Consider the following 13,676-nt stretch of genomic DNA (forward strand, 5'->3'; position numbering starts at 1 on the left):
TAAGTTGGTTAGGGGTATTCTTGAAATTTCTTAAAATTTGAATAAAACGAACTTTTTCTAAAGTGCCAGTTTCCTTACTATCGTAATAATAAATACACGCACGAATTGGAAATGCGATAGCTGTCAAATTGTAATAAAGTTTTTCAGAAGCAAAGCCAAAACCACCAACACATACTAGTCTCTTTATGCCTTCAATTGAGTATTCAACTTAAGTTCTGATGTCGGATTCGCCCCATGAGGAGCACCGCTTGTGCGGCCTGGGAAATCACACGCTGAGGTCCCCGTATCGCGTAATCAGGAATCCGCACCTGCTGAAGTTTGGCCAGATGATAAACTCTGAGCTGCGGTCGCAGCCACTGTGCCTCTCGTGCTACACGCAACTGGTCCGGCTCTACCGGCTGAAGAACAACAATGCGAAGAGACACCTGGCAAATAGACAGGCAGCCAGTGCTATTCTCTCGAGGAGCAGCAGTGAGAATACTCATGAGTCCGCGGCTAGTGTGTCCACAACGGAATCCTCGGAGGAGCAAGGATCAACCACCAGCGCAGCGCCGGCGGCGGCTGCTCACGGAGCAAGAAGCCAGTTGGTGGAGTCCAATTCTTCCGACGATACACTTTTCTCCGATGACGATCCCAGCTCGAATCTGAGTTTGAATGCCGTGAATGGAACGCGTCTACCAAATGTGCAACCGATTCCGAAAAGGCGCCAGTTTGTACATCTAAATCATGAAGCCATGGCCATTTATCTGGCGGGAACTACTGGGGGATAATACTTTGTTGCATTTTGGATATTGTCATAAATTCAATTTGAAATAACACTGTTACCATCTCTGTCACCATCTATCGATAGTTTTCGCCATGGTATTAGCAGCAGAAACAGCTGGCTGAACACCAGGGCTGCATTATTGTTTGTTAGTTTTGCTGTTTGGTTTTTAATAAATTTCCTGGGTTTCCTCAAAAAACCTCTCTTATATAAACAAATTAAGTGCAAAATGCTGAGTCCATAACACACGTAAGTCCGTTGGCAAGAAGTGAGTGATTCCATCGAATAGTGCAATTTCCTGCAGGCAGTTATGTTTTCACAATGGCTTTTATTCAATCTTAATCTAAACAGTTTAAAGCTCAAATAAATGTAATTAATTAGTAAGTATTAGCAAATGTTAATAGGCGTTGTTGTTTCTCGACGTCGCTGCTGCTGTTGTGGTTGTTGTTGTTGCTGGCGCTGGAACTGGTCATCGATGTCGATGAAATTGGCATCCTGCGTGTTATCCTTGGGCAGCGCTGCCGCCGTCGCTGCCGCGGCATAGTAGTTTAGGCCCACGCCCACCGCCACGCCCCCAGTGACGCCTCCGGGGGGCATGGTCGTGGCGGCCTGACCCATTATAGAGCTCATAAAACCATTGGCCACGACAAAGTTTCTGAAAAATTGATTACATCAAAGTACAAAATAATTTCGAGACGGGACACAAGCCACCCCCTCCGGCAAAAAAATATGGAAAAAAAGATATCGTCTAATTGGGTCTGTGTGCGCATAAATGTCGTAAAATTAATTTCGTGTTAATTTTATGTTGGCCATCAATTAAACTAGTGACATTTCCCTAAATTACTTCCGTTTCGAAAATGCAGGTATAAATACCCAGTTAAATCCTCTTCACGAGCTATTCATCAACCTTTAATTTATGTTCATTCAAAGTTAGCTAACTCAATCAAAATCCATGATATCTTCATACATATGAAGCACAAAAAGATTCAAATTTGTTTTAAGGGAAACCCACCTGTAGTGCTGATCGATTTGAGCCTTTTCAATGCGCTTGTCCTTGGCCCTGCGATTCTGGAACCAGATCTTGATTTGCGTCTCGGTCAGGCGCAGCGTTTCGGCCAGCTCGAAGCGACGACTCCTGGAGATGTACTCGTTCCGATGGAACTCCACCTCCAGGCGAAGCGTCTGCTCCGTGCTGAAAGTGGTCCTCTGGCGGCGTTGTCTTCCCTCCTTGCGACGCCTGCGAGCCACTGAAAGTCAGATACATTGATATCCTTACAATCAATTTGTATAATATAACTATTAGTTATGTATATCAGTGTGTAGCAATAACGACATCCGTCGGATAGCATCATTTTTTCACAGCCCACCCCCACTTCCATTTATGGCCAACACAATGGAGATGTTAGAGCGAAATTAATCTTACATTAACAAACCATTAAGTTATGAGCGGGACTAAACGTTTTCGAATGTGGTTGCGTGTTGCTGTGTCAGTTAAACAAATAATTAACCACTCCGATCCGTGGTCCGTCGTCCTTCCTTTTCAACCCCTCCCCCCGCCCACCTGCCAGGATTCGTCGGTCGCGTTTGTGGTGCACATTAGAAGTGCATTTACCACGTAGTTTCTGTTCTCTATGTTTTTTATAGCTCGCTTTTCATTTCGGCAATCTATGCTGATCCGGGAAAGTTTTAACAATGCCAACAGCTGGCTGGCCATCATCATCAGCATCACCATCATCATCCTCGTCGGAATTCTCGGCATCATCCGCTCTTTCGAGTTTTCCATTCTGTCGTTTGATTGTGTGCATTCGCAGTGTCGCCGACGATGAAGCTCAACCAAGCGCACATTATGCCCCACTTCATCCTGCAACACCGAGCACCTGCCACCGAGCAACACCCACCACAACCACCCACTCCATTGTGAGTGGTGCGGTTTAGAGTCTAATTGATGTAACAAGGCGAAGCTGACAAGTTGCTCGTCGGTCGTGGGCGGGGGGTTGGTTTCCCCGGGAAGGGGTTGCTTTGTGGGCGTTGTAATCTCTAGCTTTTGCTTGATTACCCATAGTCCGGATGGCTCTGGCGGGGCTTAAGCTCTTCCCTGATCCTTGCCGAAGGTTTTTTTAAATCACGTGTGAAATTCGATAGCCAAGTGTCCTTTCGGACGGTTTGTTGTGGCTAAAAATGAGTCTTCCTCGCTTAACCCTCCTCGCTTGCTGTTTGTGTTTGCTTTTTTAGGTTTCCTGCCGAGCTCAATTACAATGCCAATTTTTTCAGGCACTTGTTATTTTTTGAGATTGACAAAAGTTTGGCTTATAAGTTGGTTGAGAAAAGACGTTGTATCTTAATAATATAAAGACTAAGTACTTATAGTAACAACCCAGCTTTTTTAGTACTTAATACACCAACTATTCTGAATCTAAAAAGTGCTTGCAAATGTAGAATACTTTTCAAAGTTGCATCTATTTACCCCATATCGATATGCCTTTAACTTTGATTTCTTGCTTACGAATGGGTAACCCATTCACCCTTAACCTGCGATCATTTTCATTAGCCGACGCATTTCCATGTTTCAATATCCCCACCTCATCTCCGCACCTGGCCAGTGGCCACCGCATCAGGAGCAAACGAAAAAGCCGCAAGTAAACGAAAACTTTCACGGCTCAATGCGTTTTAATTTTTTCTTGGCATTCGGTTATTTTTTCCTTGGCTAATTTCTTTGCATTTGGGAGTCAGCAGCTCATTGTGTGGCATTGCCCCACCTTCGTTTTGTTTCTTTTTTCCCAACTGATTTTACATAATCCTGGCCAGCGCGCTCGCTGCGGAGATGTGGGGATATTCAATATTGCAGCACTGGCGATTAATCAGTTTTTTGCGTATCCGACTTTTTGCAGTTCCTGCGGAACCAAGTTCATCTGGGCTGCACCTGCGCAGGCGTGTGAAATGCTCATCACTTCCTCTGGGCCTTTTCAATCGTAACTTTCGAACTCTTTCGGGGATCGGGCGGAAATGTTGGCTCCCCTGGGCTTCAGCTGTCCGCGATGCTTGCTCCTGCGACGCGGCGCCGAGCGTTGGGCCTCCCTGGCCCGCCAATTGTCGGGCAGCAGTTCCCAGGATGACGCCAGCAGCAAGGATGCGGCCGCCCAGGAGGCAGCAAGTGGCTGTCCTCCCAATAGCACAAGGACGGGCAATGACACCACCAAAGCCAAAGATAAAACCACCAAGGGAAGGAAGCGGCTCAGAAACATAGAGGTAATGTTGTAAGCTAGTAATTATCACTGCTATCATAGGTTAAATATCAGTTGGTAAGACTGTAGTTCGTTGCACAGAAAGGATCATCGATCTAGTATGTTAATACACAACTTAGTGCAGTTTAGTGAACGTCTCAAGTTACTGAGATGAACTATTCAAGGATCTGAAATGTTTTCACACTCGTGAATTAACTTTCCATCTTGAAAGGAAAGAAACTTCTTGGAAGAATCATTGTATTGTCCAAAATATAACTTGTTTTTCCCTTTGCAGATACCTCCCGAGCCCACCACCTGCTGCATGTCGGGCTGCGCCAACTGCGTTTGGCTGGACTATGCACAGACGCTGGCCAAGCTGCTGGGCGACAACGACGAGGAGGCGCGAGAGATTGTGCTGAGCAAGATCACCGACCCGAACCTGAAGATGTTCCTCAGCCTGGAGCTGCGCCAGATGGCGAAGCAGCGGGAGGAGAAGGCGGCGGCGGAGAAAGCAGCGAAGCAGGGAAAGCCAAAGACATCCTCGCCCTCGCCGTAGTACAAATCCCCGCTTACCCACTATCTAAATATCTAGTTAGGACCAAATTCGTAGTAGCTCAAATTTACTCTTGTACTTAGTGTGTAAGAACTAAGAAACCTCACAATAAACATGTAAGAGTTAAGATTCTGGAGGAGTTATTTTGGTATTTCTAAAGTTGCAAATATTCTACACATTGTTAAAAATCATTCGTTTTAAATGTAAGTACTCACGAAATGCGGAAAAGCCGGCGCTAAAGTGCGGGTCACTCGGAAATCCGGTTGGGAATGCGTGCGGCAGGCCAGGATTTGCTGTTCCACCGGCGGCAATAGCTGGCGGCGGGCTCACGTAGCTGAGCTTCTGGTGCACCAGCTGCGGCGGATGATGGTGATGATGATGCTGGTGCTGCTGGCTGGGATGCTGGGGATAGTCCTTGGCGTGGCCGTAGAAATCGTAGGCGGGATATGCGGCGAGCGAGGTGCGCTCATCGCTGATGGAAATGTCCGGCGAGGAGACACTACCTCCATCACTGTGATAGGGCGTGTCACAGGGCGGCGGCTTGTGGGCGTGTGTTCCGACGTCGATTTCCCCATTTTCCGAGGAGCGCGTTTCCAAATGCCCGTACAGACGTTCGAAAAACTGTCGCGGCGACGAGGGACGCTGCGGCACGGATAGAATCGTAGTGTTCGATATGGGATCTATGCTGTCGCTCCTTTTGATGGCCGGCGAGCCGTCGGGTGAGCCAATCTCAGCTTTGTGGCGTTGCATTTCGTTCGAGGATGTGCCGCGTTAGCTGTCCAAACTAATCACTTGGGTAATCGGCGAGCGACTGAAGTGCCACAAATAATTCTACTTCCGCTGGTCAAGCGACGCTTATCCTGACGTCGACGTCGGCAGAGGAACTGGGTGAAAAAAAAACAAAGCAAATTACGCGGCACATCAAAAAATTAACAGCAGCAGCGGGGGCGCCTAAAATGCTGCTTACTAATAATAATAATAAAAAAAGGACACCCTTCCCACCAAACACCTGAAGTGTGGCCTGAAACCCGTTTTGATTGGCTGAGGTGCCGTACAATTAACCCCTAATTTTACTTCCGGCCAAAGTTTCACTTAAGGGTGGCAAGCAGTGTGCCTAAATAAGCTCCGCCCAATATTAAGCAAGCAGTACTCAAGTGTTCATACAAGCAGAGTGTGTGTGCAGTCCCTGGCTTAGCCAAGTTTCTTACCATACAAGCGCTTAGCTAGGACAGCCACCTTATGAGCGAGATCCCTAGAGATGGGCAAACAGCATTTGCTTCTTCATGCATTTTTCAAACTACCACAAACGGTCCCTCTAAATGGCAAAAAGTCTATATAAGCAACCGAAACGCGCCACTATCTGTAATTTTACATAGCGCGCGCGAGGGATCGAATCAAATCGAATCGAATCGAGTCGAGTCGAGTTCGTGGATTATATCAGCATGGATAATGTGTTCCCAAAACTTCGGTGCGTAAACGTGTGTTGTTTTGGGAAAGAAGTATCGATGAAGTGATAGTGATCGATAGAACGAAAACGAAAACAAACGATTACGGTTATGTTGCCAATCCGTCTGCGCTGCGCAACCGATTCGCATGTACCGTTAGTTCGCGCAGCTGTCTCAGCCACCGAAAGTGCCAATAAAGAATAATAACAATAAACAAAGACCAACAAGTGGTGACGAAAATAAGAAAAAAGTTACATCCCTTCGATTTTAGCCAATTTCGATTTTGTTTACCCGATTCCCCCCCATTCGCTCCAACCACGCAAAATGAGAGCAGTGCAAAACAAATAAAAACAGAGACAGAAATTGCAGCGACTTTTGTTTGTTGTTTTCGGTCCGGATATTAATTGAATGGCTTTTATTTGGCCCCGGCGTGCATTTGTGTTTGTTTCTCTGACGGCTTTGAGCTGCGTTTGAGCAATGCAAAAATATTTTGTTAAAACTCGTTTCGTTTCGTTTCGTTTAGAGCTTATTTGGCTTAAGCCCGCGAGTGTGTGATTTTCAGTCGCCGACTTTTTTCCATCCATCAATTTCGGTTTTTGTTACACTGACATATGCAAATTTTTTGAACATTTTTCGTGCGTTTTTTTTTTTGAGCTCAATTTATAAATACCTTCTGGTTGCACAGAAAAATGAAATTCAGACATGAACATGGACTTCAAAAGTGATCAAACTCGATTTTAAACAATTGCTAAACATTCACATTTAATAATTACAAACAGTGACTTTAAATTTATACATAAATTTGTGCTGAAAGAGAACTAAAATTTGCAAAGACCATAAAATAAATTTGAAAATATTTAAGTGTAGTGTTTTGCATCTTTAGAATGTCTTTTTATTTTTTGTCGTGTGTAGAGCCTCTTCGGCATTTCCTCCTTCAGGCGATGTTTAATAAAGCGAAACCCACATGTTGTTCATTCTGTTTTCCATCCAAAAACAACGGGGAAAAAACAATAACATCAGCCTTTTCATTCCCATTGACATTTATGAGCGGCGCTAAGGGTGCATGCTGCGCTCTCGCTCGCACACAGCAACTTCCTGCCTCTGGCCGTCCCGCTCGTACATGCAGAGGCGTGGGCGGAGGCATTCGCGAGGGGTTTATTGTGGGATTTCTTTTGATTCCCTAATTCCCGCCGCGGGATTTCTCGTGGGCTCGTTTTCATTATCCTGCGCATGCGCAGCATATTACGGGAAAATTGTTATGGAAATGAACGCGGACTTTTATGTTTGATTGATAGAAATGTCGCGTACTTACCAATTAACAGCGCAACAACAACGACTAACAGCTGTTGGCAATGTGTGTTGTCCGGTTACCGTTAGAAATGCGAGTGTAGAATAGTAATGCAAGTGGTAGTAAACATAATAGTGACGAATGCACATGGATGTTAAGCCAACGGACACTGGTTGCCTTGAGATAGGAAATGTTTTGGATTCAAATATCTTAGGATCTGTTTCATATTTTATTTACAAGCATTCTAAGATTTGTATACTTTTACATTTATTAAGATTTTGTGTTTATTTTTATTTATTTACATTTCCCTTGAACTTGATAAAAAAAAACTCGCTTGGAAATTGGAATCGCTTGCTCCATTGGGAACGCTATAAATACTTGCCAAGCCATTCCAAATCAGTTTTATAGCCTTTCCCTATTGCCGCCACTCCAAAGTGCTAAAGATTGGCACGCATATGCGAACTTCTGACTCGCACCGTACTAATCCCACTGTTTATGCTCCCTTATCTTTGCAGTGCCAAAAACGTCTGACACACTTTAGTGACTTGGACGGACGATCGTTTCACTAATTGCCGACACACATCATTTGCCTAATTGGCGGTGGAAAAGAGTAACAAGTGCGAAACGAGAGCAAACGTCGAGCGCAAATTGAATTTACGGTGCCCCATCAAAGTCAAGTCGGCCGACTCCAACTAATTTAATGATCAAAAGTAACACATTTTTTTCGCATTCGGCGGCAGCCGCTGAGCGGTGTTAATTGAAAGTGTCACGCTTCGTCACAATAATAAATATAATTCCCATCGACTGGCTTTCGTCTATGTGAAGTGAGTGCCCGAGTGAAATGCGGTCGGTGGAAGTGGCCCAAAGCGGCCCATCTGCCATCTTCTGGCTCGTCCAAGTGCTAGTCGTGGGGGCGGCACAGGCTGCCACGCCCTTCGCGAAGGAGTACCGCAACGCGGGACTCTTCAATGGCAACACACTCGTCGATCTGGACGGTTCCACCACCCTGGACATGGGCCAGGAGAAGCCCACCAGCAGCAGCAGCGGCCTCAGTGGAGGCTTCAAGTCGGAGTCGTCGGTGGTGCTGCCCGGCATGCTGCAAAATTCAGGTGGGTTTTAAATTATACTTAAAAAATACTATTTAAAAGATTAATATTATAAGAAACACTGTTCCTTTTTAAGTTCTTTTTATTTATGGGTGTTTTCAACTTAGTTTCTCTATGTTTCCATCTGTCCTTCTAATGGATTTAGTGGAGCCAACATCTTAGTTATTCCCAGAATTATACGAACACAAACTTCATTCATGCTCGTCTTATCAGACCCAAAAAGAGCCCCGAATAAAGCGTGTGTGCTCCAACGCGGAAAGAAGGAAGTGTTCACTTGGCCGCCGCTTCAGGTATATAAGCATTCATATACATTCATATGTGCCGGCGCTTATCTAACCTTATCGCACAACTCTTCCTGGGACCCTTTTGTGTCCCCCGATCGTGTCTTCGGTTTGTTTGCGACCTGCGCCTTGGCGGCATCATATTTCCGAAATGGGGAGGAGGGCACACAAGAGTGGGGAACAGATTACTCGAACAAGTGTATCTGCTGTCTGCCGCTTGTCTCTGCCTTTTGCATTGTGTCTGTCCCGGTTTGAGATGGTCCTCCCCAGGTTTTTTCCCTGGTAATTCAATCTCAGCTGCACTCGAGAGCGAAAGAGAGCGAGATGAGTGCTGCCCAGCTGGCAACCAGGATGTCAACCGCAGCTCCAGGTTCCATATACCCATGTACCCATCCCAATTGCAATCCCAATCCAATCCCATTCCCATTCCCGTTCCCGTTTCGGTCACGCTCGGCACATCCGCCAAGCAATTTTCCTGCCTCATTATAACGAGATTAAAGCGTAATCACGGGGAGAAACTGAAGAAGACGTGTGCTGCAATGGTAGAGACCCAGTTGGGGTTTCTTTATAGTTTTAATTTCCATTGCTCATTTTGGGGTTCTTCGATCTTTGCCAAAGTGCGAACTTCCTGTCCCTGGCCAGTGAAAGGGATCTTCGGTCTCGAGTGTTTACCTTTCCAACCGAATTCTGTTTCTTCACCCTCTTTTCCCCGTTCGGTATTTCGACTGATTTAAATGTCATTTAAGCCGCTTAACGTGGCCCGCTCTTGGCTGCTACGTTTCTGATTTTTAAGTTTTTACGACGGCATTTTTAAGTTTAATGGTAGTCCCATTTTATGAGCGTGAAAATGAAAGTACTTTCGTCAAGTCACACTCACTGTCTCCGTCTCCGTGTCCGTCTCCTTTCTCCAAACCCTATCTCCCTGCGTCGGCCTTTTCTTTTGGAGTTTTGTGGCCCTCGACTCGACTTATGACTCGACAGCAATTTAGGGGCTTGGGTGAACTTGCGGACGTAGTATATTTGTGGCTTTCTTAAATGTGTCATAATTAAAGGCAACACATTTTCGTGGGCCGATATGCTGGTTGGGATTTTCCATAACCCTTGGCCAGATTTAGATCAGATTTGGATATGGTCGAGATCTGTGGGTGGCCACAATGCCCGGAGTAGTATCGAATTTCCCTAGCTGGAAACCCATTAAATCTTCACAGTCCATTTCCCTTATAATACGCTATTTTCAGGCATTTCCTGAATTCCTCGAGAACTGAATGGGAGCCCAAAAGACCGTTAAAATAGTTGCACGCCTTTGTGAATACATTTTAATGCATTATTAATGCCGTGTTCTTCTATCCCTCGACCTCTCCATTCATCGCAATGACTGGACATTGGCCAAAAATATGAAATGCCCAAGGCGGACTACCTGAATGTTCTCTGAGCTGAAAGAGAGTTTTTAGTTTTCGGGTGCCGGGCAGCAGCGTAAAAATTTCAGCAAAGCACGCAAACTTTGGCCCACGGACCAGTTTTTGGTAGACTGGGTCTTTTCTTGGTCTTGGCTTTGGTTTTGGCTTTGGTCTTGCTCCGAGTGCTGAGTTCCCAAGTTCCCCAGTTCCCGAGTACAGTACGCAGGCGCAGAGATCTTGGCAGGAGGCTGTTGTCGCTGCCGTTTCTTCGTCTTGGGGTCCCTGGCACTTCAACTCTTCAGCATGTATTTAGATAGGCCAACGTCGAAAGATACAAGCGGCCTGTATCTGAGAGTTCGTGTTGCGCTGTGTGTGCTAGCGCACACAGACGGGGTCAGAATTATAGCACAAGTAGCTGAAGTTCTCAAGATCAATTGGTAATCTGAAGAATCCAACAGGATTTGGTACTTTTAGCTTATTATAAACTTGTTAATAATAATAATATTTAAAATGACTTTTCCGTCACTTTATTTAGTTTATAGTTCACAGTTTATTAATATAGTAAACTGATTTTCTTCTGTGGCTTAACAGATAAGAAATCGTGCCCATAGTGAGTTACATTTGCCAAGACCTTCCATTCCGATTGCTATTATCTTGCCCCCAGTTGTGTGTGCCTCGGCCAAACAAAGCCAGCCGACAATCGTAAAAACTAAACGACGAGAGAATTTATGAGGCCTCAGCCGTAGTGGAGTCTCTACACTATTCAGTATTCGGCATTCAGCTTCATCTTGAGCGGTATATATGGTAGATCAAGTGCCAAAGTCAGAGGGAACGGGCATTCCTTCTCGAGTTAGATAACAGGGCCCCGGCCAGGTTGTGTGTCATGCAAATGCAGATACAGATAAAAACCGAATGCAGTTTTGCAGTAAGCATATATATATAAATCAAGGCAGCAGGTAGCACAGACAGGGCAAACGACCCAAACGACTCTAGCTAAACAAAAAAAAAGAAGAATGTGAGGCGCAAAGTGCGAAATATCCCACAGAGAAGGTGCATCTGTTAGATGCATTTTGCGCTCAGCATCCCGAGCATCGTTCCCTTTAGGCTCATTCTGAATCACACATCCCTCCGTCGGTTAACGTTGCCACGCTAATTTGACGAAAGCCCATTTCATGGCATTTTTCCAGCACGGCCAGCGATTTCATGCTCCGAAATTGGACTCTCCGCATCGTACAGGTAGTTTTTAACACCTGAAAACCGAATCGTTTAGTGTGCGCAAGTGTCTAGCCTCCATCCACGTCCACATCCACGTCCTCGACCACGTTCACGTCCACTTCCACATGGAATACCCACCCACCTCAGGGGCCTCGTGTTTACACCTTTTGCGAAAAGTCAGGGAAAATGAAACGGTTTCTTCGCATTTTATGGCCCGAACCTGTTGTGTTGCACCCTCCCTCCCTCTGTGAAATTTTCATTCTTTTTTTTTTTGTTTTTTTTTCTTTTTTGATTATCCCATTGTTTGTTTTACCAGTCGTTTGTTGTTGCTATTTATTTGTTTTTAATTTTACATTCAAAAAGAGAACAAACGCGCACACGGTTAATGGATAAATTGTGCAAGGCGCTGGAGGAGTATATATATATACGAGTATATTCTATTCGATTTGTTTATCCAAAGGGGGAAAACATTTCGGTGCAGTGCAGCCGCCGACTTTCTATATAGGCAAATTTGGTAGATTTTTATCTACAGACAGCATTGTTTGCTGTTTTGGCCACGGGACAAGACGCAACCCAACTAACAACACAACCGAAGCAAAGTGCAACAATTTGGGGCCATAAACCAGCCACCTACGTTGAATTTAACCCGACTCCCCCCTGAAATTGCATTGGCAAACAAAAGACAGCACTACGTAAACAGGTGTCTCGAAATGTTTTCCTTTCTGCGCTTTTCTCCCCCCTTTGCTTTTTAATTTGAAGAGTAACCGAAACTTTTTTTTTGTTTTTGGTTTTGGCAGCGGCCAACGCATTTCCCTCCCATTAAAATGGGGAAAAATAAAACAAAAATCTCCTCCCACACATTCACGCAGCTAAGCAGCAACTTTCGATTAGAAAGAAAGTGCCAAACAAAAAGTGAATGTTACCCAATGAGTGGAAGACAACGGAGGTTCAAACGAAACCCAAAAGTGCCATAAAAATATGCCATAAACGCAACAAAATCTCAGAAATCAATTGTGATCTAGTCGCGTCTCTTTCGCCCGCTTGCAGTCCGTCTCTTTCGCTCGCTTTCAGTCCGTCTCTTTCGCCACAGAATTCCGGCAAAAAGGGCAGTGAGTGGAGGCGATATATACTCGTGACGTAGGCGTTTCGATCCGGCGCCGATCTCTTGCGATCGTGTCGCCCTCAATGCTAATAAGATTTAACACGGAGACAAAAAGTTGGGATTGATATATTCTGGGTATAATGAATCACACTGCGAAACCAGATATATCTAAAGTTTACTGCTATCTTATAGATTGAAATGCCATTAAGGATTCTAACTTGTTGTTAGAACAATATTTATTGTAAAGACGCAACAATTTGTATTCACTTTTGGAATCATTTTGTTGGAATCCAAAAACTCAAAATTCAATCTTTTTTTTTGTGTTCCAATATTCAGCTTTCGAGTGTAATTTGATTGTGTCTCTGTTGGTTTATTTGGCTCGCTGATAGCCGGCTGGCTGTTTGCCATAAACATCTCGTAAATTGAAAAGCGAAGTCATTAAATTTGAATCTCGGCACAGCAGTTGAAGTTCATTTGAAAACTTGACGAGAATACAGCTGCAGATGCGGGCAGATGCAGATGCACATACATGTGGATGCAGAGCATGTGCAGCCGCAACGAATGAAATAAAAAAAAGCAACGAACTAAGCTGAAAATTAACAACATTATTATGTATTCATTATGGTTCGGTTCTGACGTCCCACATGCAGCAGTTTGTCTAATTGAAATAGAAATCTCTGCCTCTCCAGCCAGCAGTTGCACAGATGTTTTATTTCAAGTTTTGACTTATGTTCTGGCTCACTCCATCCATCCCTGTCTGCCGGCCTCCCTCTCTCTTTCTTTCACTTGACATTTGAACTTCGGCGTGCAACAACCGCAACATTCAAGTTGCATAAATAACTTTTGTTCCAGCGAAGACGTCGCTTTTTGTCTGCTGCTCGCTGGCTTGTTTGTTTGTTTTTGGCCTTTTCCTTTTTCGGCTTCTTATACAATGACCTAGAAATTTGGCTTTCTTTTTTTGGCCTTTGTATGCACATGCTGAAGAAGATCCATAAATTAATGGTACAACCTCAAGATATGGTTAAATGCACAAACAGTGACATTGCTTTATGGTGGTTCTCAAAGCGGAGGTACTAAGTTCAGAGAACGAGGAAATATCTTTCGAATTTGTCATCTGATGCATTCAAAACAAATTTCAACTTGCTCTTGTAATGAATAGTAATGAATAAAATGTTTAGTAGTGAATGCCTGCCTAATCATTATATTAATGATAAGCTTTATGGGTTATACAACTATTTTTTGCGATTTTTAAAAGTGAAATACCATGCCCCACCCCTCCAAACTAACTATCCCCGTTTAACGTTC

General features: G+C 44.5%; 4 protein-coding genes across 4 annotated transcripts in view; 3 read left to right on the forward strand and 1 right to left on the reverse strand.

Moving 5' to 3' along the window:
- Positions 1-79: 79 nt before the first annotated feature.
- On the forward strand, positions 80-841 carry LOC117144976. Its single transcript, XM_033310443.1, has one exon. The coding sequence runs from the start codon at positions 219-221 to the stop codon at positions 768-770; it is 552 nt and encodes a 183-aa protein (XP_033166334.1). The 5' UTR covers positions 80-218; the 3' UTR covers positions 771-841.
- A 53-nt stretch (positions 842-894) lies between these two features.
- Positions 895-4,676, forward strand: LOC117144977 (oxidoreductase-like domain-containing protein 1). Its single transcript, XM_033310444.1, has 3 exons — positions 895-1,012; positions 3,652-4,009; positions 4,280-4,676. Exons 2-3 carry the CDS (start codon positions 3,767-3,769, stop codon positions 4,538-4,540), a joined length of 504 nt encoding a protein of 167 aa, XP_033166335.1. The 5' UTR covers positions 895-1,012; positions 3,652-3,766; the 3' UTR covers positions 4,541-4,676.
- Positions 1,072-5,345, reverse strand: LOC117144973 (homeobox protein rough). Its single transcript, XM_033310438.1, has 3 exons — positions 4,753-5,345; positions 1,776-2,010; positions 1,072-1,418 (listed from the first exon to the last, which is right to left on the reverse strand). Exons 1-3 carry the CDS (start codon positions 5,285-5,287, stop codon positions 1,151-1,153), a joined length of 1,038 nt encoding a protein of 345 aa, XP_033166329.1. The 5' UTR covers positions 5,288-5,345; the 3' UTR covers positions 1,072-1,150.
- Positions 5,346-5,902: 557 nt separating this feature from the next.
- Positions 5,903-13,676, forward strand: part of LOC117142416 — a 35,027-nt gene continuing 27,253 nt past the window's right edge. The window contains exons 1-2 of the mRNA XM_033306369.1: positions 5,903-6,005; positions 7,786-8,379. Of these exons, the coding sequence (XP_033162260.1) occupies positions 8,112-8,379 (268 nt within the window). The 5' untranslated portion in view covers positions 5,903-6,005; positions 7,786-8,111. The remainder of the gene's footprint in view (positions 6,006-7,785; positions 8,380-13,676) is intronic.

This window comes from Drosophila mauritiana, chromosome 3R (genome assembly GCF_004382145.1).
Source record: "Drosophila mauritiana strain mau12 chromosome 3R, ASM438214v1, whole genome shotgun sequence".
Classification (NCBI taxonomy): Eukaryota; Metazoa; Arthropoda; class Insecta; order Diptera; family Drosophilidae; genus Drosophila; species Drosophila mauritiana.